Source organism: Pararge aegeria, chromosome 1, assembly GCF_905163445.1.
Source record: "Pararge aegeria chromosome 1, ilParAegt1.1, whole genome shotgun sequence".
NCBI classification, from domain to species: Eukaryota; Metazoa; Arthropoda; class Insecta; order Lepidoptera; family Nymphalidae; genus Pararge; species Pararge aegeria.
In genome coordinates this window covers 11,495,221-11,521,730 of record NC_053180.1, presented here as the reverse complement: position 1 = coordinate 11,521,730, position 26,510 = coordinate 11,495,221, and the positions used below count along the sequence as shown (strand labels likewise).

Here is a 26,510-nt window from a genome sequence, read left to right as displayed (position 1 = left end):
AAATACTATTGTAATATTTCGTATATTCTATATTTTTAGTTTCTATCCTTCGTCAGCAATACAAGTTTCCACAAGATTCCTTAAATTGGGGTTTTCCATCGCGGCTGCAATTCTCTCTTTGTCATTAATTTGCTTGTTAACTGAAACAAAAACAAAAATGATTGAATAAACCTGTACTAATTTAACAGTACAGGATACCTTTTTTTAGTGCACAAGGCATTCAGCCATATACACCCTCCATAAATACTATAACCTTCAGGCCTTATTGCAAACATCTGCCTAAGTATAAACTTCTAACCTATGTGCGGTCGTAAAAGATCTTAGTAGATCTTAATTATAGATTTAGATATCTCAAAAAATACAAAAATTGTACTTTAATACCATCTTTCAAAGCCCATTAATTTTAGTGAAACTTTTTGTTTCCAATTCACAGCAGCCTCAAATTAGCCTACTTACAAATTTTAAGGCACTTAAAACTTTTTGTTTTTACTTTCATGCTGTTCACCTGAATGGGTGAACAGCCAGAAAGTAAAAACGAAAAGTTTTAAGTAGAAAAACTTTAATTTGTATAAACGAAGCTGTTTACGTAATTAAATAAGTACTTATTTCATTACAGCAGTGCTATAATAAGACACTTCCGACATCACTATATAAAAGTCAAGGAAACTTAACCCGTCTGTTTCCTCATTAGAATGTCTTGTTTATAAAACTGGCTGACTGACTGACTGACTATCTCTAATCAATGGAATTAAGATCAATATTGTTATAGTGTAACATACTTAAAAAAGGGAGGAGGTTCAAAATTCGGTTGTACATTTTATATTTGTTACCTCAGAACTCTGTCACTAAAGTGGCCAGTGGTTAGTTTACATGTGGTCCCATTTTTTACAGGTTAAGATGGGTTGAAGAGATCCTGGAGAAATCAAGGGAACTTCTCAAATATTGTACAAACAAACAGCGATTTAATATGTTAAGTAACTTGAGCGTTTACTTTCGAAAAGGACTATTTGGTGAAACTGATGATGAAGACCACAGATGGCCACCAAACCAAACTACAAAATAATAAGTATTGGAAGGATTTTACTAGGTATAGATCATTTCCTTCGTATTTACCATTTTAAAAGTAGCAAGAAAAGTACCAATATTGTTGTTCTACTTTTTTCTCTGCACTACCTTAAAAATGTTGAAAAAAATATTTTTTCGCCAAATTTTTTTATTTTATTTTTGTTATGTACCATAATATAATATGATTATTTTGATAATATAAAATTATGTAGTACTTACTAAAATTTAATATGCTACGTCCCTATAGGAACATTTTATTTGCCTGAACTTAAAATTATAGAATATATCCAGATTGCAGAATTTTGTCACCATCAGTTTTGCTGCTAAGCTGTATAAAGGTACCATTATGTTGAAACTTTATCTCTGTCCTTTCCCAAGATACAAAGTACAAATGTCTCCAGGATGAAAACCATCTCTGTGCCAAATTTCATCAAGATTGATTAACATTTTCATTATCCCTATCACAAATTACTGCTAATAATCGAGAGATGATGTTTTGCCCAGTCCTACAATGCAAATGGCTAAAATGCACTCGGTAAGCAATGTTTACTTAATTCAATACATTTTTGACAACTATTACTAACAACAAAGTCATAGTTAAATTTAAAGTAACTATTGCATTGTCAGCTGAATCATATGAAGAAGCAAGGCAAGGAAACTCCTACTATTTTTTTTAAATGTAAGTGGTCAAACCTTTGTATATATGGCATTTGTGAACATATAAAGAAACATTAAGATTGGAGAAGTAACATTAAGTTTGGAGTGAATTGTTTGCTGCTGAGTGTTGAGAAGTTCTGTCCTCTATCTCCGAAGATATTCACCAGACGTTCATTAAATTTTGGCAGAGTTCAATATAAAAAGATTTATCTCTAAAGTCGGTTTTGATATGACAAGGTTAATATATTAAGTCAACAAAATCTTTCATCCCCTATTTCAAAGAAATCCTATTATTGTTTGTGATAAAAAAACTTGTATACAGTTGCAATACAATTTAGCCTATATGTGAACAGAACACAAACATACAAAAAGACAGAAATAACTACTAAATCCAAAAATTCTGTTTTAAAACATAGTCAATGTTCAGGTATTGTCCAGTTAGTTTTATTGTATAAATTCAAGCATATATATAGGTCAAGGATGATGTGCATCATCCTTGACCTGTTCAACATCTCAACTTTGCTTAATGAAAATGAAACCATAATCTGTAGTTACATCAGATTTACTTCCTACAATATTGCAACCCTAGACATATTTTATTGATAAAGAGAAAGAAGTTTTCGTATAGCATAGATAAATAAATAATACTTAGCAACAAAGTTCATAGCTGAATCAGGCCATGTAACCTTATCAATGACACCAAACAAACTACTTTGCATTTTAGATAATTAACATATATAAAATGATGTAAACAAGTTTGTTAAATAATATATTCATGTTCAACATACATTGTTAAGAATTCTCAATGTTGAATACATTGAGAATTATTAACAATGTATGTTGAACATGAATATCTTACTTAAATGCATTGTAGGTTCCTCTAATCAGATTATATTCTGTCTGTGTCTGATGCACATAATAATTCTTGGATGGTTAAACCGATTTTGATGGGAAATACATAGGGAGGAAGCTTGTTTGCAATGTCCTTGGCTTAAATAATCAAGATTAATCTGTTGATTTTTTTTTATCTTAAAATTTTCCTTTGTGTTAATTTTTTTAATGATTAAGTAGGATAGCCTAAGATTAATCTATTTAATTATTTTAACACCAGTTCTCTCCTTATATTTATGTAATATTGAAAATAAATAATATGATATTAAAATAAATAAACTCTTACTATTTGTACTACCATCCTCCTTAGTCTAGATAAGGTCCAAAAGGGGTAGGAGAGAAGTCTGATGCTTTTCAAGGAAAGAGACATTCAAATTTGGAAGGCTGGTCCTTTTTAGCGTTGTAGCATTTAATAAGAAAGAATTTTACAGATATACTAGTGGACCTCAGCACCACCTGTTGGGCTGATTTGTGAATCTAAACCATCCAAATTTTCAAATCAGTCAAGCCGTTTAGGACAAGTTCAGTGACATACACACTCACACAAGAAATATATACATAAGATAGGTGGACCAAGGGGAAATGGTGTCAATGTTGTGTTTATAAAGCAGTTACATTAATATTTATAAATACGTACCAATTTCCACCTTTTTATCTTTTTATAGTCTTTGCACGCTCAAGTTGCCTTTTAAATATCACTTCTAGTGATAAGGCCACCTTTGCCCCCTAGAACTAAGTACTATTTTTGTTTTCCTGGTGTTGTTTCTTTTGTGTTTTGTTGCATTAAAGATTTTTCTATTATGTTCCATTCTACAATTCTTTATTTATTGGTAAACAACTCTAAACGGAGTTCAATAGGGGATAAAAGTTGTATGGAGAAATTGTACTTATTAGAAATACAGTTATAGTGGTTGCCCGCAACCTCCTTGTTAGATTTCTAATAAGTACAATTTCTCCATACAACTTTTATCCCCTATTGAACTCCGTTTAGAGAGGTTGCGGGCAACCACTAGTAAAGAATACAGAAAACACAACATGTTAGTTCATTTTATGTAAATTAGTTATGCTGATAACCCTTACTGCTCCTTTATGGAATTAACTTTCAATAAACATTAAATAATTATGAGTTTGAAATTAATTAATAATTATAAGATTTCATATCTGTGCAAGCATGTGAAATGTTTTTTTTTATGTTGATGCAGCCTTGTTGATGATGCATTACATGCTTATATTAGAAGATTAGTCAGCCTGTACTTAGAGGAACTCTTATTGGTGGTGAAAGAACCAAAATGGCATTCTAGATCTAATACCATATGTTAGACCTTTTGATATACTAATATTATAAATTGATGTTTGTTACTTGAATTGATGTTTGTTACTTAATTACGGCCCAATGGCTGAACAGATCTGGATGAAATTTAGCACTGAGATAGAGATTATGGTATGTAATTGCAGATATGCTACGTTTTATATCAGAAAAATGTATGAAATAGATTTGTTTTTGTTTTTTACAAATCAACATATTATTATATAATTGCATAGTGGATTGCATAGTGGTAATTCAGGAGTCCAATTATTTATTTATTTTTAAGTTCAGTGTCAGTCTGTACCTGCCTCTTGATAACATCTTTGGATTATGTTAACAATAGCATAACCCAATCAAACCCAATCAACTTTTACAAAGTTTATACTTAAATAGTTTATAATAACTATTATGGTTTTATTCCATTTTATTTATCTAATGTATACAAATAAATAAAAATTATACTAGTGATTTTGAAATAACTCTTACTATTGGTATAGTAATAAACAGCATCCACAGCAACATTTATACATACAATGCACAAAATTTCTATTTAGAACATGATTCTTCCTTTATACAAAACAAGGAAAACCAATATATTGTCATCTTCTCGGAAAAATGGTATAATGCATTAGCAGGGCAGAGACATGATACTCAATGGTGTTAACACCAACTCTATGAGTCTGCGTGATATTATGCAAACAAATAAAACATATGTACTCACTTTCATCTTCAGTTGTGTGTGCTCCTTTTTTAATGTAAATGTCCAACTTAACGGGGTGGTGTAAAGAACGTTGTATTTTTATTCGTATACACAGTCCTATAAGTGTAGCCAACGAGCAATGGGGTACTGTAGGATTATATTCAACCCTTAAAACTGGGACTTTGTCTTCAGTTGGCTCTTTAACGAATATTCCCTCTTCATAAACGACCTTCAAATCTTCTAAAGTACTAGGCTTCTCCGGGTCCCGGATAGTCCGCAAAAAGTCTAGAAACACCACAACACTAATTAAAATCACGAATGGTCCAAGTAATACAGTCCAAACTTCAAAATTCAAAACAAACCATAGATGGTCTCTCTTAGGTCATTATCATCTTTGTACCCGAGTTCCTGTAAGGATGCACTTTTGTCCATATAAGCTGATTGAACGATCTCCGGTGGTTTTTCTGTGTTCTTCAATGCTAGCTTCGAGAAGAAAGATATCATGTCGTTGAATAACAATGTTACGTTCGAGCAAACAAGGCAGACATGTTTATTATTTTAGTGACGTGTTGCTCGATTGCTTCGTTATCTATCGATATATAAAAATCGTCTACTTCGAAGTTTTTTTTTGAATTATCTTGTAATCTTAATCATCCATAAGTTCAAGAAAACTTGTAAAAAAACGGGATGCATTAATGTTTCAAATTGTATCTAAAATAGACTGATGGAATTCTTAAAATTAATTTCTTTCTTTCTTCGGAAATTCTTAAAATGTTTAGGACCTAATTCTTCATCCTTTAATGTATTTCTTTCTTAATTCCGAAATGTTATTATAATTAATTGATTCCTGAAGAAGGTCCTGGGTTCGTCCCCGGAATGACAAACAGAACTTATAATTTCTGAATCCATTTGGGTTGGATAGGGCTTTGGGCTTGTTACCAGCCTACTATAAGATGTGTAAAGATGTGCCACCAAATGATTTAACGTTCCGGTAAGATGCCGTGTAAAAACCGATTAGGGTGTATTGGTTTGAAATACTTACTACCATGCCACTACCTGGTCTACCCTAGTGACCCTACCAAACGCTAGGTGAGAATGCAGTTATGCCTAAAATAACACTACAGAGATGCCAATCAACTTGGCATCTCTGCTGTAAATCTATAACAGTTTAGCTTTAAAAATCCTCTTTGTGTTCATTAAACGCCAGGCAAAGTGAGAGATCATACGCCTAGGTTTTCAGCATAATTTACCGCGAGATATATATGTGGTCTATATCAGAACTGTAGCCTTGCCAAAACCAAGCCTGGTCTGTTGGTAAGTAGTATTCGTCAAAAATAAATAATCCTTTCTAAATATCCTTCTTACTAATACAAGGTTCAGAAATAAGTATTATAGTTTTGAGCAGACTTTTGATTCCTTTTTACAAAAATAGTCCAGTCATACTTTTGTTGTATAGGTTTCGATAAGGGTGTTAAATAGGTGGCTAAGCATATTCAGCTTAAGATTTTCTCCTGCCCTCAGAAGCTTCGTTTTAATCTCATCATCACTTGGGGTCTTGTTACTTCGAAACTTTTCAAAATTATTACATTCGAGAGATTTAAAGAGTTAAATCTCTGGAATGTAATATTCTTGAGGTCATCAGTCATCACTTCATCTTTGTACTTGTACTTACCATTTAATATTTGGAAATTCGGGCATTCATCGACATGCGATAAAAGTAATACATCTCTAACCCACCTTGTAAGTTATCTATATGGAGTTATCTACCTTACGTGTATGGAGGGTAGAGGTAAGGAGAGTCATCTGTGTATGTGAAAAAGTGTCGTCAAAATGTATTAAATTAGGATGGCGCCACATTTGCATCAGGGTAACTCTTAAAAGAAGCGCCAAATATAAATATTGTTAGAGTAGGCTTGAAAAATAAACAAGGAAGTATGGAGATACAAGGAAGTAAGGTTATATTTACCACAATATTTTGTACAACGTAAGTTGTTGAAATTCTCAATAATTAACTACTTTAGTCGATAATGACATTAAATTTTTTAACTCGGCATACTTCAATTCATCTACGATTGCTACATTCATACCATACATTGTGCATCCACCAGCGCCATTGTGGAGGATTTTTGAACTGTTATTTAGCGCATACACTGGACACTTTTTCAACTTTTCTCCCATATAAGATGACTCTCCTTACCTCTACCCTCCATACTTACGTGTTATCGTCACAGATACAAAAATACATAATAAAATCAATTCACGCAATTTTATTTAATTATAGGTACGCATTAAAAAATAAATAAAATTCTTTTTCACATAGTATAAAAGAAATCTCATGGTACCAACGCATTTAAATGCAGTTTTCAGCTTTAGGTAGAGGAAGATTTATTATTCAACAACTTGTAATGTGATATCGTAACAAACCTATTTTTTGTAAGCTTAGATCGATTAAATCAATGTATTAAGAAAATTTATATCTTAAAAAGATCAATAAAAAAGTTCGCGATGGTATATCTACCTATGGTATGGTATCTAACTAGTAGACTATTTTTGTAAATTTAATGATTATTGTAGAAAGGACTAAGGATCTATAACCTTCTCTTTACCCTTAAATATAAGATGTCCTCTAAACGTTAATTTTGTACCGGGTGATGTGTAGATGCCAAGATATATACAATACACCATACATACCACGTCGCCACCTAGCCCCAAATTAAGCGCAGCTTTGTTACTTATGGGTACTAAGATGACTGATGAATATTTTTTTGTTTAAATATACGTAAATACTTATAATATTATATAGATAAAGACCAGGAACACATTCATGTTCATCACAAACATTTTCCAGTTGTGGGAATCGAACCCACAGCCCCAGCCAGACAGCCACAGCCAGCATGGACTCAGAAAGCAGTGTCCACTGCGCTAAAATAATGCGTCTATCTATATAAAATTCATATTAGAAAGAGAAATTTTGCCTATTTTTTCATTATTTGGCGTTTGCTGAGAAAACTATTGATGATAGGTTCATAAAAGTTATGTAGGCACTACATGATTAAAAATCTCATTATTATCTACAAAAAAGGCCGCGAACATAGTTTATTCACAAAAGCAGCTTTTGTGGTGTTCTGAAATTTGATAATATCGCTGGTATAAACAAGTTGGATTTATTGCTATCGTGGTATTAAAAAAATATTTTTGAGTTTGCGACAGTACCCATGAGGGAAGTACCCATGTAGTCCCATTTTCATTTCAGATGTGTTGAAGGGATCCTTGAAAAATTGAAGGAACTCTTCAAATATTACAGGGACATAGCTATTTGAATATGGCCACTGGAACTGCACAATAATAAGTATTAGGTAAAAAATTTAAGGTTGTTCTATAGGAGCTGATGGTAAAGTGCCGGGAGAGCTCCTCTGGCATTATCGGCTTCGGGAAAAGTAATATTTTGTAGAAGGTTATGAGCAGTTGAAATTCAGATATTATATATAGCTTAGATTTAATTGCAAACCTAACCACTAAGACGAGTTTATTTATGCGTTTATAAAAGAACTGACTTTGTTATCCAATTAAAAAAAAAATTGTTATAACATTTTTAAAGTGCCAAGTAAAATGTAGAAAATTACTGGTACTTTCCTTGCTACTATATAAAAAGGAATACGAAGGAAGTATATATAATCCATACATTTTGAGTTAGTGCTAAGGCCTACTACAGGTACTTTGCAGACTGACTAACATGTTAGCTCGTACTCCAGCCATAAAGGTACTGCAACCGGGCGAGAGGCACACCCTTGGCTGTATTTTCCTGCTGTGAAACAATCGATCACAAGTACTCTTAAATAACTGCAAAATTATTGTAAAACAAGCTTTAACCCGCGTGAGTTATGATTCTGTGGGAATCATCATCACCAAATCATTACTTTTATCATAACATTATTAGGATTTAGGCTGTAGTTGACCACGCTGACCCATTGCGGATTGGTAGATTTCACACAACTTTGAGAACATTAGCGGGAACTTGCTATTTAGGGTTTCCTCACGATGTTTTCCCTTAAAGCAAATGATATTTGAACTGCTTTAAATTAAAAACGCATATAAATCGACAAAGTTACGAGGTGCGTGCTGGGTATCGAATTTATTACCTATTACAGTGGGAATATTAAGTTTAATTGCAATCTGTTCATTAATAAAACTATGTGTTTATTAAGGAATTAAATTGGTTTATAAATGACACTTGATGAATAGTTTTGATAAAAATTACACAAATAGAGTAAAAGTATCTTTAAAAAAATGGGCGAGTATATTATAATTGTGAGAACTCAGGAGAGTCGAGCTACTGGCACAAGACTAATGAAGAGTAGCTGCATACTGTCTAGCCTACTGGCTACTAGCTTGCACTGTGAAAACCAGCTGTATACTAAAAGCTCGCAATCTAGGCAGCTGTCAAATATAACATGAAAATAAAGTGGACCTTAAACTAATTTTAGATAGATATTTCACAAAACACATATCTTTAGATTTTATTTAGTTAATTTTACAAAAGCACATGAAAATTAAGCACTTGACTATGCACTAAAAGCTAAATTTTCAGATTGAAACGGATGAAACTATTGTTTGGTATGGTTGGTACCCACCCACTAAGATCTGTTTTTGTAGGTTAACTACGTTGACATAGGCCACGCGCCTTTTGTCCGGAAAGGACTACTTGTTTTGCGATCATTAATTTTAAAAAAAACCACAAAAATACTTAAAAAGTAATTTTATTAGAATTTTTTGAAAGATTTTTTGGAGCCCTTGCCCTTAGAAACCTTAAGAACGTTGAACCGTACAGTCTTAGAAAGCGGCCTGCATTCACCAATCGTCACGATGTCGCCGAGCTCCACATCTCTGCAAAGTAAAATAGAAATGTTATGTATTTGTTTAAATTTAATTATTTTAAAATGATTTTCAATAAAAATAATCAGAGTTTGGGTTAGAACACGGTTTATCGTCAATTGGTTGTTCGGAAGACCGTCGTGTGAGTATCATCATTCAAAGCTTCCTATATAAAACCTAAATTAATATCTTGTTCTCTCAGAACTTCCATGGCACAATATGACATGTTGAAGATAGATATTTCTTTGGTTTGCTACATCTTTCTTTACAAGATAATAATTTGTCAGATGGTTAAAATTTATCTAAATGTGAATTTTAATCTTTAACAAAGTTATATGATTGGAAGATAGATCATTGATAAATTACTTAGTTCTTGTATAAACTAAGAAGGATAATTTTAGTAAATTTTAACATGAGCAATCCTACAAAATATTGAAATTAATTAAACAAACCTGAAGCAAGGTGACAGGTGGACAGACATATTTCTGTGTCGCTTCTCAAATCTGTTGTATTTGGGTAGGTAGTGCAGGTAGTCTCTTCTGATGACAATGGTTCTTTGCATCTTCATTTTCTGAACAACCCCAGTGAGGATACGGCCACGGATTGAGACATTGCCAGTGAATGGACATTTTTTGTCTATGTAGGTTCCTTCAATTGCCTGGAAAGTGGATAAAATATGTTTTATTAGATATGTATTCATTTAGTCGTCATGGTGATTGTATGGAAATTTTTCTGTAGGAAATAATAGCCATTTGTAATTATATTGTCTCTGATTATATGATAATGAACCTAAGGCAGCGATTTAAACTGTACTTTTTGACTATGCACTCAAAATTTCTGTAACAATGCAAAAAAAACTTCTATGTCCAGGGCTAAGATAAGGCTTTATAGATCTTGGCCACAGAATTTTTTAAATCTATATAATTATAATTTAAAATTTACAAAGCAATATAAATCGTATATTGCTTTGTAAATTTTAAAGCACTTGTTGTGTACTACCAAGCCAATTTAAAAAAAAGTTTATGCTAGATAACCATTCATTGAGTGTGATTATTGGCTTTTAAACATCATGCTACAGTTTGATGCATCCCTAATTTTAATTGCGTATACATGAAAAATTCTTAAAATCTGTAAAACAATAAAATAATGAATTCATCATGAGGAAGTTGCACAACAAAAATTAGAAACAGCTATTATATTCCTAAATAATTCATCAGATTTTGGGTTAGAACACTATCTTCATCATACAGTAATAAGAAGACCGTCGTGTGTGTTTCATCATTGAATTATTTTATAACCATATATTTTAATATTTTATATAACAGTTTTTGCCTAAATGCAATACATTTAATGAATTTTTTTAGGATGACAATTCTAATGTACCCAAATCCTTTAACAAATTTTCAAGTCTCAAAATATTACCATTCTGTCACACACACAGTAAAGTGTGAAAAGAACTGCACTACTTAAAGACCTGTTAATTCAGTAAAGTACAGACTTTTGTGACCAACAGAATTTACACCAATTATATATACCTAATTGCAATTGCATAATATTAATATTAATTTATAAATATGATTAAATATTTAGTTATAATATTATTTATTTTGCACTTTGTTAACCCTCCACCAGTTTTTTTTAAACTTATGTATTTCACAAGCTATAATATATGAAATATATATTTGAAGGTGACACTAACATACCAATTAGCAGTATTTAGCCAGTTGATAAATAAATTAATTATTATAGTATAATTCTTACTAAAACATGCATAACCTATTTTTATACCATGCAAACTTACCTATTTTTAGCACCAAAAGAATACAAAATAATTACTTACTTTGATGTAAATTTACAATGCATATATAATTATTTTGTAATCAATTGATTCAAGATATCCTACAATGGAATAACCCTTATTATTAGCTTATTTTACATGAACCAGCACCTATACACAGGTTAGAACATTTAACTTTTATGATTTTAAAAGTTGCTATAATATTTTGCAATATATTCTAGTAATTGGAAAAAAAAAAGAAAATTAAATGAAACTGTAAAATGATAAAAAAATAATAGTCAATTGTTCCACTCTGCAAAAGAACCAATGTTAGCGACGAAGAAGCCACCGTTGCCACCGCCAGATAAAATGTGAAATCAGACCTCTCTTGGAGTCTTGAAACCTAGACCAACATTCTTATGGTGTCTCATATCCTTCTTCTTCATAACCCCCTTGCGGTTGAGGAACACCGTCGCCTGTTTCTGAAACGCTTTCTCTGTCTACAGAAAAAAGAAACACACAGATTAAATTCACTCCCATGCGTTACCTCTCTCGGTGTCTTGAAACCAAGACCCACATCTTTGTGGTATCTCAGTGGTTTCCGGCTTCGTTTAACACCAATGCCTTTCTTACGGTTCAAGAAGACTGTCGGTTGTTTTTGAAAAGAACGTTCAGTCTGGAATTTTATTGACAGTAAATATTAGATATGCAATTTAGAAGATCTTGCTTGTGTTTTCCAGTTGCTATGGTTATTATTTTATGTCACAAATTCCAGACAGTTAATAATACATTGTACATTATAATTTTCTTTACTAATTAACATTAATGGCTACAAGGCATTGAAAATCAGTACCTACACCTATGTTTGTATATAGCATCTTAATTTTGTAAGGTTTAACTGTGTCATCAGTTATTATACATTTTAGCATTGCACTTTACGTTCACAAACACAGATTTTTTTTATTATAAGTACAAGCCTTGAATTCTCAAACAGGTGTGGTGATAAGATACGAAATTTTTCCTAATTTCGCCAATAATATTACATCAATTTTTGAAATTAATTCCTGCATACATACCCATTATGATATCCTATGCACTTTATCGAGTTGTATCCTAACCTATTTTTTATTTAAAAAACGTTGTCACTTTTATAGAAGGCTGTGAACTTTATTTCAAAGCGAAAGTTTTGCAGCATACAATTTCATACATAACTTTTAAGTATATTACTAATAAATAATCTTCCTAAAAATCAATAAAACCGAAACCCCACGTGGATTGGAAAAATAAAGATTTCAGTATTTTGGTCCACATTATCACCAAATAAATATTTCCACAAGTATAGTAAGTTAGTTTGTCCCAAACTTTTAACAAATTATAGTCAATATTCATTAAATTATCACTTAATTCTTCAAGAAACTCGGCACCTACCTGATCCGCCATCTTGCTTGAATATTAAAAAGGATTTCACAGTGTTGCCAACTTGGAGATTTCGACTAATTAGGCATGTGCCGACGTCACACAACTTACAAAATAGCGGAACGTTGCCGTTATACCGAAACGGATAACGTTATTAGTATCGTTATGTATTATTAATATAATATCTCATGTAAATTTTTTGATTTAGTTTTTAATTATACTATTATATAATATTGTAGATGGGCAATAGTTACCAAATAAACAATTATTATTAGAACAACTGCTACTTTCAGTTAAGCCAAACTGTATTGATTTTTAACTGAAAGAGTTAACGTTTTATATCTAATGTAGGCAACTTTGGTAATTAAGTGAATTTAATTTAAAAGTCTGTAGCTTATTTAATCAAATGGTGTGAAGCATTTATAATTTTATAACCATAGACATTGCGTTTTTATTTAAATTTCGTATTTTTGGTGTCAATCTGTGAATCGGTGATAATCTGTGCATTGATGTGAAAAAAAAATAACAAAACGCTATTGTATGTCAAATCGCGAATTGTTATGAAAATAATTCAACATTAATGTTCTAAAATTTTCGCTCTGATTGTTTATTTTTAATAATATCTTTATTGCATTGTTTTTCCTTTACCAAATTTTTACTAATGTTTTTTTTAATTTTACAATTAAAAAGTGTTTTGCCCGACCGTTTGTGCGAGAGCAATGTGTTCGGCTAAACCATTTGTTTTTCGTTAGCTACATATATTTTGGTTGATTTAAAATGGAAGAAGTGAGGCAGCTGGTGCAGGAAGAAGGGAGGGAGGCGAGAAACCTTGTGGCTTTCCATGTTGCCGTGGATACTCCAGGTAAATCGATATTTATGAATTGCTTTTATCTATCAGTACCCCAAGGTACTACCATGATCGAATCACTTAAATTTCGCCGTGGGCGTCGGTTTAGATACAATACAAATGAACATTCTATCTTTTTTTATTAATTAACTACTGGTTTTTGTGAACTAAAGAGTTAAAACTAAAAATTTCTTATTTCAAATGAATGCTTTATGGCTCTTGTGAGTCACTGTTTTACCAGGTCAGTAAAGGAGGACCTGTTGTATACAACAATATAGTTTAAAAAATTTGGTTTCAATTATATTTATATTAAATTAAATATGTATAAATGTATTCCAATAAGAATCTTTCTAATGTTAATTTCATGATTTTTCTACAATTGCTTAGCGATTTTATGTGATAATTGGCAATTCTATTTTTACCAAATCTAGAGATCTGGGTGCATGCAATCTGCATGTTTATGTAGCTTTGTTATTAGACCTACCAATTAGTTTAGATTAGAAACAAAATTATTTGTGTCTTATAAGAAAGAGATCTATGAACCTGCTCAGCTATCATAGACAGGAGACATAAATAATATCCACTGACAATTAAGCCCACCTGCCAAAGTAAAGCATTAAAATTAGAGAAGATAACCACTGTATACATCTATATAATATGGATATTATTTCCACCTTCTGATGAAGAATATGAACATTTTGTCCTTTACTAGTAATGATGATTTGGCAACGCCACATTGGGGTATCCTGTTGTTTTATAGTAATAATTGACGTGCCTAGCAGATGGCCCACCTGATGGGAAGTGGGAAAACTTTGCCTATGAACAGGGCAATACTGTGCAGGGCATGCAATGATCACATCCTGCGTAATGCTGCTCTGTGTCGATCAACATGAGGCATAGGTGCTAGGCCTCTTGTGTGTGTAATCACAGCAGGATCACACCATAACCGCTTTCCCCACAACTTTGCATTGCACAATAGTTTTGAAGCTTCATTCAATGGTAAAAAAAAGATTTTAAACAAATTTTTTTTTTATTAAATGAAGGCATTCATTCAATGAAAAAAGTTAGCCCCTGATTTTCAATCTCGCCTGCTGGTGCGTAATGAAGGCATTCATTTAAGTAAAAAAAATAGTGTTATTCCTGTGAAAGTGTCTGTCTGTTTGTTTATTTATTAAAAACAATCTAGTCGTAATTTGGCTTGAAAATAGCTTGTAACCTGCCACAGGATTCTACATTAGATACTATTTTATATCTTATGAGTTACCAAACGTTAACTATTGCGTTTACTTGTTATTTTTAGCCACGATAGTAACATATTAAATTAAGAAGTGTAGCAATCGGCGCTGAATGACCGCGACTATTTGACTTGTAGCCTTAGTACTTGATTTTCTTGTTTGCATCGAGGAGTCGTTTTGGAGCATGGATATACTTGAACATCTGAGTAAAATGGATCTTATTCGTATTTTATAAAAGCTCAAATTTGCAAAATCTTTATCTCAGGCTTTTGACAGGACGATTCTGATGGACGAGAAAATCAGAAGTACATGATTTGCGTCTATAAACGAGTCTATTTTACTTTGACGATACAGTGTTTGATATGCGAAAACGACAACTCGATTGCGCGCGAGCAAATCTTGTAGGGTCATTTCGCCTGTTTGCGTCCACTTAGTGGAGTTGTTAGGTTTGAACGTGAAAAAAAAAATGTCCGTGCGGTAGTTTTTAATCAAATATGGTTGTAATGTAGTCCCTATATTGTCTTGTCAAGTTTAATGCACAATTTTGGACAACGCATCTGATGTTTTATTCTACACAGGTACAAATAGCTGAAACAGGCGATTTTCCCATTTTGCGTCCACAAAATCCAGATTGCGTCCGCCTGTGGACCAATTGGCGTCCACCTGTTTAGAAATAATTAGAAAGGGAAATAGGAAATAAAAAGGGAAGCTTGTGATTTTAATCAAAACATTTATTTAATACCTAATTGCTGATATCATAAAAGTTAACATAAATTGCACTTCAGGATATTTTTTTTTCTCCTCCAACTAACTCCATTAATAGATTCACTATTATTTCGAATATCATGTCGATGGCTTTATACGATTCTATTTTACCATTTCGGTACAAAGCCTTTAAAATTGGCCAAGTGCGAATCGGACTCGCGCGTTCCGTGTTTTATTTTATTTTTTAATATTTATTGTTATAGCTAGCGTGTATATAAAATTTCAACTGTCTTACTATCACGATTAATGAGCTACAGCCTGGTGACAGACGAACAGCGAAGTCTTAGTACTGGGTTCCTGTTCTTACCCTTTGGGTAAGGAACCCTAAAAATGGAACAAAATTCAAATATTGGCAAATACATAAAATAATTTTCGTATAATAATTGTATATTTTTAGGTTAGGTAGGTTATAAAGAGTATATTTAAATAAAATTATATAAATTTTACTCTATTATTTTCGTGTGATAAAAAGATGGACGCAAAAAGTTATAGGGTTTCTTATGTAGGAAAGGCGTCCAAGTCTGATTTTTGACATTCATTATCTTTTTTTATATTTCTAATAATATGGACGCAAATCGGCCATCATATTATGCATGTTAATGTTGTTAAAATTGATAGGAAGTTTATATTGTTTTTCTCATGTTATCGTATTTAATTAAACATCTTACTGAGAAATAGTTAGAGTAATCTGCGTCCACAGCGGACGCAAAGTGGTTTTTTTATAAATTTTATGTACCAGTTCGCGTCCACCTTATATAAAACTGTCAGTAGAAAAATATAAGCACAAACATCGTTATTCCTATAGTGTGGTTCACAATTAAGGTCTAGAGATAACAAAGTATTCTAAATTTCACGTAAACACCTTAAATACTTACCGTGAAAAGTACAGCTGCTCACTATTTTTTTTACAACAGATTCGCGCGTCAGCACTTGTTGGTTGCACACGCAAGATTAGTTTATTTTTCATTAAATTTGGGTTGCACGCACAGATCTTTTGTTTTTGTGTGAGTACCTGTCATAGGTCCGAACAACAATAGAAGCGCTCTTGTTTAGATTGGTGTGTCGGTATTGTTATTTTTCACTGTAAAACAGTAAAACAGTGTACCGTCGTTTGGACGCGAATTGGGCGTCGGACGCGAAAAGGCGAAAAGACCCTACTAAGACTTTTGCACCTTTATGATAGACAAATACTTTTTGGTACGACTTAAATGCGACCTTTATTATAAATGCGAAAGTATGTCTGTTTTTTATTTGCTCGTTGTTTGTTACCTGTCTATGTTCAGATTAAGAAATGCACCAATCTGACAAAATTGGGCACATACTATTAATAGTTTTGTACTTACAGTTTTATCCAAGACAAATAAAGGGGTAAAATAATAATAAAGTTTATTTTGGATAAAAATCCATAACTTGTAAGAATTATCTTATTTAATATTAACTATTAACTTTTCCGTTTTACATGAGCTCGATAAATGGGTTGGGAAATATGGGAATAACCGCCTAAACTATGTGTGTATGTATACCTGTAAGTGATAACTGTACTCGGACGATAAAATATAATGTATAATGATTAATGATAATACAATGTATCGTTGGTATATCTAATGAAATAAATAAAAATAAATAAATAAAATAAATTTACCTACCTGATATAAACCTTTTTTCGAAATTGAACTTGGAATATTACTCTATTATAAACATATAAAAACGCCAGTCCTTATAATCGTTACCGACATAAGCGATGTAGCGTTCCGGTACGCTGCCATGTAAAAACAGATTGAAGGTGGGAAGTGTATTATATTCCAAATATGTTAGGTAGTCCGAAATCTTTGACTTCATCATTACGCACCAAAAGGCGAGATTGACAATCAGGGGCTAACTTTTAGTAGAATAAAAAATAGATAAATGCATTAACCAATATGAAGGATTTATAATAGTCTCCTAATAATTCATTAAAAGACTTCTGAATGTGACCGAGGTACCCTTATAGATTTATTATTCATTCGAAAGCATCGATCACTAGTAAAAAGTTTTTATTAGTGATCGAAGTTCGAAAGTATTAAAATAGGTAGCATGTCTATGTTCGAAGATATTGCAATATAAAATCACTAACTCTGAATATTTAACGTAGCTTCAAATCCACAAGTAAGCTATCGATACAGGCAAGGGCTAATTGGCCATCGAATAGGCTGACTGTAGAATAAGTTCTTATTTTTTACTGCCTGTTCAGGGTACTCTTTCGAGTAGGTATACTGTACCTATACTATGCAGCTAATGCTACAAATGCGAGAGTTACTGCGAGTTCGGAACATACCAACTTACTCTATTTCGCATTTACGAGTATAATATTAGTATATTTTTCGGGAGAAAAGTGTCCTAAGGATTCTATTCCATAGTTAAAAATTATCCATGTCGTTAAATCAGATCTAAGATCTGAAGGACCGGACCAGACGGCTTGTATATTTGTCTCGTTCTGGTAACGAAAAGGTAACCGACATTAGCCCAATGAGAAAAAGAAGAAGAAGAAACACTTTATTGCACATACAGGAAAACATACATGGAGTATACAGTACACAAAGTAGACATGCAAAGGCGGCCTTATTGCTGCAAGCAATCACTTATGGATAACCTTTGTAGATAGGTAGGTGCGAAGGTAAAGCGGTAATGGGCGAAGCACGTAATTCGGAGAGTGATAAACGTAAGGATTCCAAGGTTCTGGATTCTGGGTGGTAAACTTAGGTGTAAAACTGGAAAGTGCAGTTTTGTAGACTCCTCATCTTGATGGACATCAGTCGTGAGTATTCGTAAAATTATGAACACCCCATAAGAAATACCACTGTCCAGCAATGCCATTCTTACGACCCTAACGCCCTTCTGCTACCCAAAACACGTCTTTGATGAGCTGGTCGATTAAATTCACACACAGCGCCGGCGAAGACGAGATCTCCGATTTCTGTCATAATCCGGACTTGTATCTAATACACGGTCACGGGGGCGTTCGGACTACACCCTTGCCCAAAAACCGAGGTCCGAACCTCACAGGATGCAACCACGCCCCTACTATCCCCACCATGTCGTCAAGCCAACCTCGGGACCAACTCCTGCACCCGCTAGCATGAGCAGGAGACAATTATCTAGCCGGGGAAAGGATAAAAATGTATGTTCTCTCACAGTTTTTCAACTCTCAGAGTACTGGCGCTCAAGTGGAAATAATATCCAAATAATATACGTGTTATATTGAACGAGTGTAATCTTCTCTATTTTATTGTTCTCGTGCTTTTTCTCAGGTGGATACGTTAATTATATCCCTTGTCAGGAGATATAATCGGGGGATATAATTTTTGTCTCTTGTCTGTGTTAGCCCTGCTGGCGAGCTTCGCACTCCATCTCATCTCCCGGTGACGCTGTTACAACTTTTCTGATGGTTATTAGATGCAAACCTTCCGAATCAGGAGCCACGCATTGGTTGATATATTTAAATGAAATTGATAAATGGCTTAACTCACATGAATTTTCTTTATATTATGCCGGCATTAGTGGTTAGTCATGAGTTCGTTCGCGCGACGCTTCGCAAAACCAAGATTTCTTCAGACGAGCTAGAAACTCGGACATATTCCGACGAATACAAACGTGACGTGTAATTATTTCGTCGTGTCGCGATTTGAAGACGGCGCCATATAAAGTCAATAAGTCTAAATATTTAATGTGGCTTGAATACAACAAAGCTATCGATTGCTATGTTAGGTTTCTATTTTTATAGTTTGACTTGAATGCAGTTGAAATAGTTCGTGTCTTGAAGCCATAAAATAGGTCAGTTATTGCTGGTTTTGGTGAAGGCTGGTGCGGCGTAGTTGCAATTGTGCAGTACAGTTTTCATTGGTTAAGTAACGTAGTTCTAAGGCAGTTACCGGGTGGGTCTATCGCTTTGAAGTATCGAGGACTACTCTGAGCCTTGAAGAGCACATTAAGCCGCCGTTCTTGTCCTTCTTCTTCGCTTCCTCTTCTACCATCAACTGATAAATTCGTAAGCTACAAATTGCAATACGTTACCTGTAAGCAAGCTCACATTGCTGCAGCTTCTTTGCTCTCAATCTTTCTATCCTATGAGAGCATGTGCGAAGCAAGTAATTAATTAAGGATGTTGATGATATTAATAAATGATTTCACAGCTCGGGTATCTCGCAAACCTCCTCGCGCCCTGCCTCCCGCCCGCCGCGCAATTCCGCAAACGACACGCCTTCGCTCCGCTTCCGCCGGTCGTGACAAACGCTCGGAGCTGCGGGCTCGCTATTGGGCTCTATTGTTTGGAGATTTGCAACGAGCTGTAAGAGCCTGATTATTTTACTTTTGAACTTGTTAAACTTGCCAGCCTCGGTGAGGATGTTAAGCCGTCGATTTAGGTAATCACTTGATTACCATTTTCATGATAGATTTAAAATTAAAAAATCATAATTTAGGGTAGGTAACGGTAAAGGAAAACATCGGTGTGTATGTGTGTGGAGTCTACCAATCCGCACTGGGCCAGCGTAGTGGTCTATGGTTTTAACCCCTTCATATTGTGGGAGGAGACCCGTGCCCTGTAGTGGGCCGGTAATGGGTTCATATGATGATGATGAAGGTCTGACTTAGAATCCTTTATGGTATCGGCTCGTACCATGACTCGAGTTGTATCATATTACAAGTCCAAATAGATCAGTAGTTAAGACTTGTAACTTCATGGATGAAGTTACACAATTAAACCATTTTGCGCTGATGACACCTTCGCTTCTACGATAATGCAGCCGGGAATAATTAGTATTATTGTAGAAAACCGAAATATTACTCCACAGGCTTTAGAGGTACATAAAATACAGTATTTGAGACTTATCTGTGAAACCGAAACGCTAATAGATTTCGATTAAACCACTGCCATAGTTTTTACTGAAAGAAATCATAATTTACAGCCTACATGTGAAAGTAAAATCGATTGATTCCTGCCACTTTGTAAGTAACTAGGTAGGCGTAGGGTAGGTACTATGTTCGTTTCGGTCTTTTAACTTCAATAGGTTTATTATAAATAAAAACTTGGAATGTTTTGAATTAGTTTGGAAGTAAAAAAAAAATGTTTTTTTTTAATTTAATATTTTCACAGGGTGATTCCTTATGAAATATAAGTACTTATGCACCCTTCAACAGTATTTCGTAATTCGGCCACACGTTGTATAGTGAGTGGAAAACCATCGCCTATAAACAGCAACATTTCCTAGGTCATGCAAAGGAACACAACCTGCAATGTGTGGCCCTGTGTCCATCAACCTGAGGCGTAGGTATAAAGCCTCATGTGACTGTAATTACACTGACAACCATACCACAATGCTGTTTAGCGGTAGAAATTAGCATAGTGTTTGTACTTCCCCGGGCGAGCTCTGTCACAAAAAGCTCTACTAGTACTAAAAAAACATATGGGCTCTAACCGGCGGCGTACCAGTATGATGAAAACACGTATAAAACGACGTTTTCTAAAAATAAAACCTAGCTAGATCGATTTCTTGCCCATGAAATATTCTGCATACTAAATTTGATGAAATTCGTTAGAGCCGTTACCACAGACTTGACTAAGGATAGTTCAGAATGTAAGGTCGTACTCCTACTTCGACATATTTAAATTAAGAATTTTCTTTACCTTCTAATTTATTCATTTCAGGTTGGTGAAATTTACAACACTGTTGAGACACACGAAAATCTTAATGAGTGCCAAGAAGTTATATTAGTACTGGAGAATTACACGCGTGATTTTAAGGCTTTGGGAGAATGGTTCAGACTGAAATGGGAATATGATAATACACCACCACCACAAAGACCACAGAGCTTAGCGTGGGAGATCAGAAAGACTGATTTTGTTAGACCAGAGTCGAGGAGAACCTTTTCTGTGAAAACTTCACCGTCTGTATCGGGGAAGAATAGTCCATGTTTATCTGGATGTAACACGCCAAGTGGCAAAAATAGCCCTAACTTGACAGGAAAGGCCAGTCCAGGTAGCGGTAAAATCAGCCCGAGGATTTCATCTAACTCAAGCCCAAAAGCAGCTGTAGAATTTTTTAGTAATAAAATTGCTGCCTCTAAAATAGCAGCTAAACCTGAACCGAAAGTTGCTAAAGAAACTTCTCGACTATCTGATATTAAAGAGAAAGATGTAAAGGAGACACTAGATGACATTGAAACTGAGAAAAAAATGTCAAGTAACAAAGAATGTCAAATAAATAAGCAGGAAATAAAAGCTATTACTGTTGAAATAGGTACAGCGAAGGAATATCAAAATGCTTGCCCAAAGCAAGTTGTCATTAGATCACCTAAACATGATAAGTCAAAAACTACTAAGTGCATAAAAACAACAGATAACATTTCTACCCAGGCTAAAATAACTATCGCTCAGTTAAATGCGATGGAAAATGAGTATTTATCCAAAAAGCTTACTGAAAACGAGGTAAAGAATAATAATATAATTAACAAGGATATCGAGAAAGAAAAATTTTCTACCAACGAAATTGGGAGTATAACTGATAAAACTGAAAAAAAAAATGGGAATAACATTTTGACTGAATCGCCTACACAATCCGAAGAGAATTTTGCAGATATATCAAATGAAAGCTCTCCCAAGTGCGATATAGAAAAAAAACAAGTCAAAAACATTAACATGAATAAAGTACAATCTGAAGTAAATGAAATTTCGGTGCATGATTATAGCACTTTCAACGGTACAATAGATACGGCAAACATAAATAACTCAATTAAATTAACTGAAATAGTCTCAAGCGACTCTGTAATGAATGAAAAATCTAAAAACTTTGTTGATACAGTAACCGTTGATCAGAAAGATAATCAATTAACTGAAAAATTCCACGTTATTAATAAAGATGATATCGAAACTAAACAACGCGAAAATAAACCACGATCTGAGGAGATTCAAGAAAAGTTTTATAACGTAAATAATAACGTTGACTCACTGGAAAAGTTTCTTATCGATTCCATGTCAGATACTTCGAAAGAAAAATCAATCAATGATAAGATAAAATTGGATGAAACTACTATAAAGGTTGACAATAGCCATATAATAGAGAGGCACCAACTATATCTAAGGAATGATAAATGTAATTGCGACATAATTAATAAATGTCCAGATTATGCAATAAGTGCATTCACGCAAGAATATAATTTAAACATATTCAATGAAACTGAACAATATAAAACAAAAACCGAAGGTAAAGAAACCGTAAAAGAAGTAACTATCGACAAAGATGATACTAAAAAGTCTTATTTGGAAACAAAACCAACTGCTAAGCCAGCTTATTCGCAGGCAGCTGCTAAACCTAAGACACCCACTCAACCAACAAAAGTTGAAGTGAAAACTCCTACAAGATTAGCTCGAAGTTCTACAGTTGTAGAAATTAGGCCGAATACTAGTGCTCCTAAAACACAACGATCATTCCAGAAAAAGAATCAGGCAAGTAAATGCAGCTATCCGTTTAATTTAACAACTGGCCGTAGTAGCCTTTTTGATGGTACACCTAATACAAGTAATAAAGGAGCTATTCCTAAACGATCTGTAAATAGAAATAGTCAAATTGCATCCGGTGACGCTAAAAGTGTGCCAAATAAAGAAATTTTGAAGAAACGTCCTCCTAGACCGAATTCACTTAAAATAACTGATAAAGTTGATAAGAAAGAATTGATTTCAACCTTAGAAAAAGACAAAGATAGAATTAAAGATTATAGCAGTTCCGATACAGTAGTACCACGCGTTGATATGACGAGAATTGAATCGAGTGAAAGTATAAAAACTCTTGTGCCTGAAGATCATCATGTTTTGCTAGATATTGCAAATTCTATTGAAGTTCTTAATGTTGATAAAAATAAGAACGACAATGAAGGTTGGCTTACAGTGAAATCTAGGCGATTGAGTCGTGAGTCAAAAAAGCACTTTAAATCACATTGGACTAATAGATTTCATCAACCGTCCGCAACAACAAGTCTTCCTACATTAAATATGTTGGAATCCCCTAAACAGGAAACCAACGGTATCGTTGATTGTAAAGAAGTTAAAATAGATCGCGCAAAATCAGAACAACCTCAACTTGGTAATAAACAAGTTCAAAAAGTAGAAAAAGTTAGTATAGAAAAACTTATGCCATACGAATTGTTGTTGAACAAGGAAACAGTGATAAAAGATCAAAACTTACTCCTAAATGGGAAGACTGATACAAAAGAAAAACTGGTTTCAAATGAAAAGTCTGTTTCAAATAACAATTTCGAGAAAACGCCGAAGTTAGAAAAGTTCGTGATAGTTTCGGCCAAGCCAAAATCTGAGAACAAACTAAGAGACCCCTCGATGATCAGACAAAAGTCGGATGTAACTGGTTTAAGAACCAAATCTTCGAGAAATAAGGTTCTGACTAAAAGAGCGGAGAAAGTAAAGGATTCTCAGAAATGTGATGATGGTACATCAGATTTGACGAAAAACCGCCTGCATTCGTCTTTAGAAAGCTTAACCACTGCTTTAGCAAGATCGCAAGAGAGTACGGAAGATGTGTTCGATTTTGACAAGTGGAAGGAAGAATTCAAATCTACTTTCAAATATTTAGAAGACGATGACCAAATGTCTGATCAAAATGAGATATTGAAAGCGGCCGATCCTTCTGAAATGTCTGAAATTGCTGAGATGACTTCACAGATCGAAGAGAATGAAAGGATAATTAGTTGGGCCTTAGATTTCCAATCGGAAGTGGATCAACGGAAACTATGTGAGGAGGAGGATTTATTGAATAGACAAATTTTGGAACTTCAACAGGTTTCTGATATTGAAATAGACACAGAAACTGATGACACTGAAGTAAGCATATGCATTTTTGTAAGCAATATTATTTTCATAGCGTCATTAAGACCGTAACTATTTATATGATATTATAATTACAGACAGACGCTGAAATCCTTTGCGAGGATCCACCGGCTCAAGTGTGCCTTACAGACAGTATAGGAACTCTAACAGCAAGTCTAGAAGACCAATATGAAACTGCTCTGGCCGGCATGTCCTGGGCAGAACGAGTCGATACTTTGGTGGTTTTAGAAGCTTTAGTTGCTAGAGATCCTGGTAAGATATTTAGTTAAGGTATAAAAGCTCTTGTAAGAGAATAAGCAACTTGGTATAAAAGCTCTTGTAAGAGAATAAACAATTCCATAAGTGAAAACCCATTCGTTGAACATAAAATTTTCATTTCTAGGATACTTCAATCTTGACACACTGTTAGTTAACTAGAAAAAAGTTGGAATTTATTTTTACATTGACTTTATTAAGCATCAATCGGGAATAATAAGGATTTGTCCTTATTATTTTAATTTGGCGTTAAATAAATATAAGCAGTTTATTAAAATTATGATATAGTTTCGTATTTTGCTTCTAATATTTAATAAATATTACACTTCTCATATTTCAATGTAACCAACTTGTATAATATATAGCACGCTTAGTGATTAATGTATGTTTGTACAAATCATAAAACTAATTGTTTGCAGGTAGAGCACAACAGCTTCACGCTAAACTATCACAAGGAATAAAACGCCGTGGCAGTTTGCAAGATGCTTTACGAAGGTATATTATTATATTATATATTATTTGTTTCTAATATTTATTTTCTGTATGCTCTCTTTGAGGGCAAGAGAGTTATTCAAACTAATAGCTAATAGCAGTAAAGCTAACAGTTGTTATCATGTTATTGCTTACAGGCTTCAAGCTAAACAGGCTAGGGCCGAGCGCCAAAGACTAGAATATCAGACAGAACGAGCTAAAAAGATACATCAGCTATTAGGACGTGTTGAAGAAGTTAAGGTGATTGAACATTTATTTATTAATCAACAACCAGCGGTTTTTTGGTTTTTCATGAATCCTGCCGAAACCGCACATTTTTCCCGAGATAAAAAGCAGCCTATGTGTTAATCCAGGTTATGCCCATTCCAAGTTTTAACGTGAAAGAGTAACAAACCTCCATCCATACAAACTTAATCTTCCTTAAAAAAATTATTACCAACAATTATATTACTTGATTAGTAAATGGTAGTTATTTAATTCTTATTTATTATATTGATTTGCAGGTGGCTAAAAATCAATTGATAGAGGAAAAGAGAATGAGAATGGAGAGGCGTCTTCAGAAGGCTGCAGAAAATAGAGATCAGCATTTGAAGGTTACTAATGTTATTCATGTTAACTGAAGGAGGACTGCAATTATAATAATGATAATTTAAATTAAAAATAATAAAGAAAATAATAATGATTCGGTCCATTAAAAAAGACCTACTACGAGAGCGAGCGGCGCAAGGCGTCGGCGAAAAATTATATAAATTTGGGCTTGAGCAGATTATAGCAGATTCTCATTGTCTTCTACATTTTTTTTTTATCATAATCATTATAGTAATAGTTAAACTAAAACCATTGTTCAATTTTTAGGACATTGTACGTAAAGCACACGATGAAGAGGAAAAGCTACGAGAGATCGCTTTCATCAAACAGTTAGAGGCTGAGAACAAACGACACGAGTTCCTAGAGCAGTGCCGGACCCACAACACTAGATTGCGGCAGATGAGAAGAGACAGGCTGCACAAATTAGTAACAATTATATATATACGTAGTAATAACATCTAGTGTTAATTTAACTGTTGCCTAAAAATTCTGTCGTTAAAAAAAAGCGTTCCGGACAGGTCGTGATGTAATGGACGATGCATTTGAAGTTGAGTTGCATTTTCGATAACGATAGGATAATGTTTTAAGTATTTAAATACTAACGAATGATTAATTCTATCATTTAAAGCTTATGATAATGTCAATTGATAACAAATTTAATTTTATATAGAACATGTAAATGAAAACCGAAATAATACTTCACAGGCTCTAGAGGAACATTATGTACTGTCTCTAAGACTTGTCTGTGGTTTAATGAAAGAAATCAGATACA

General features: G+C 33.6%; 3 protein-coding genes across 4 annotated transcripts in view; 1 reads left to right on the top strand and 2 right to left on the bottom strand.

The window, feature by feature from the left end:
* Position 1: 1 nt before the first annotated feature.
* Positions 2-5,193, bottom strand: LOC120623617 (MIP18 family protein galla-1). The gene is made up of 3 exons (XM_039889689.1): positions 4,982-5,193; positions 4,641-4,904; positions 2-140 (listed from the first exon to the last, which is right to left on the bottom strand). Exons 1-3 carry the CDS (start codon positions 5,121-5,123, stop codon positions 43-45), a joined length of 504 nt encoding a protein of 167 aa, XP_039745623.1. The 5' UTR covers positions 5,124-5,193; the 3' UTR covers positions 2-42.
* A 4,167-nt stretch (positions 5,194-9,360) lies between these two features.
* Positions 9,361-12,821, bottom strand: LOC120625529 (40S ribosomal protein S11). 2 transcript variants are annotated; one of them, XM_039892582.1, is made up of 4 exons: positions 12,697-12,821; positions 11,652-11,768; positions 9,944-10,149; positions 9,361-9,503 (listed from the first exon to the last, which is right to left on the bottom strand). In XM_039892582.1, exons 1-4 carry the CDS (start codon positions 12,706-12,708, stop codon positions 9,380-9,382), a joined length of 459 nt encoding a protein of 152 aa, XP_039748516.1. In that variant the 5' UTR covers positions 12,709-12,821; the 3' UTR covers positions 9,361-9,379. The 2 variants fall into 2 exon arrangements, with proteins under 2 accessions (XP_039748516.1, XP_039748508.1); XM_039892574.1 differs by lacking the exon at positions 11,652-11,768 and adding an exon at positions 11,816-11,944 and having other exon boundaries at positions 12,697-12,723.
* Positions 12,822-13,461: 640 nt separating this feature from the next.
* Positions 13,462-26,510, top strand: part of LOC120637626 (S phase cyclin A-associated protein in the endoplasmic reticulum) — a 60,971-nt gene continuing 47,922 nt past the window's right edge. Inside the window, exons 1-8 of the mRNA XM_039909537.1 lie at positions 13,462-13,546; positions 19,701-19,855; positions 21,215-24,397; positions 24,481-24,655; positions 25,078-25,153; positions 25,288-25,390; positions 25,654-25,743; positions 26,006-26,164. Coding sequence (XP_039765471.1) covers positions 13,462-13,546; positions 19,701-19,855; positions 21,215-24,397; positions 24,481-24,655; positions 25,078-25,153; positions 25,288-25,390; positions 25,654-25,743; positions 26,006-26,164 — 4,026 coding nt within the window. The remainder of the gene's footprint in view (positions 13,547-19,700; positions 19,856-21,214; positions 24,398-24,480; positions 24,656-25,077; positions 25,154-25,287; positions 25,391-25,653; positions 25,744-26,005; positions 26,165-26,510) is intronic.

Excerpts from the sequence above, each read along its gene's own strand:
- LOC120623617 (XM_039889689.1), bottom strand. The coding sequence starts at position 5,123 with ATGATATCTTTCTTCTCGAAGCTAGCATTGAAGAACACAGAAAAACCA. Across the intron at positions 4,905-4,981 it reads CCTAAGAGAGACCATCTATG|ACTTTTTGCGGACTATCCGG; the intron begins GTTTGTTTTGAA and ends TGGTGTTTCTAG. Across the intron at positions 141-4,640 it reads ACACACAACTGAAGATGAAA|TTAACAAGCAAATTAATGAC; the intron begins GTGAGTACATAT and ends TTTTTGTTTCAG.
- LOC120625529 (XM_039892574.1), bottom strand. Across the intron at positions 10,150-11,815 it reads GTTTCAAGACACCGAGAGAG|GCAATTGAAGGAACCTACAT; the intron begins GTAACGCATGGG and ends TCCACTTTCCAG. Across the intron at positions 9,504-9,943 it reads CACCTGTCACCTTGCTTCAG|AGATGTGGAGCTCGGCGACA; the intron begins GTTTGTTTAATT and ends TTTACTTTGCAG.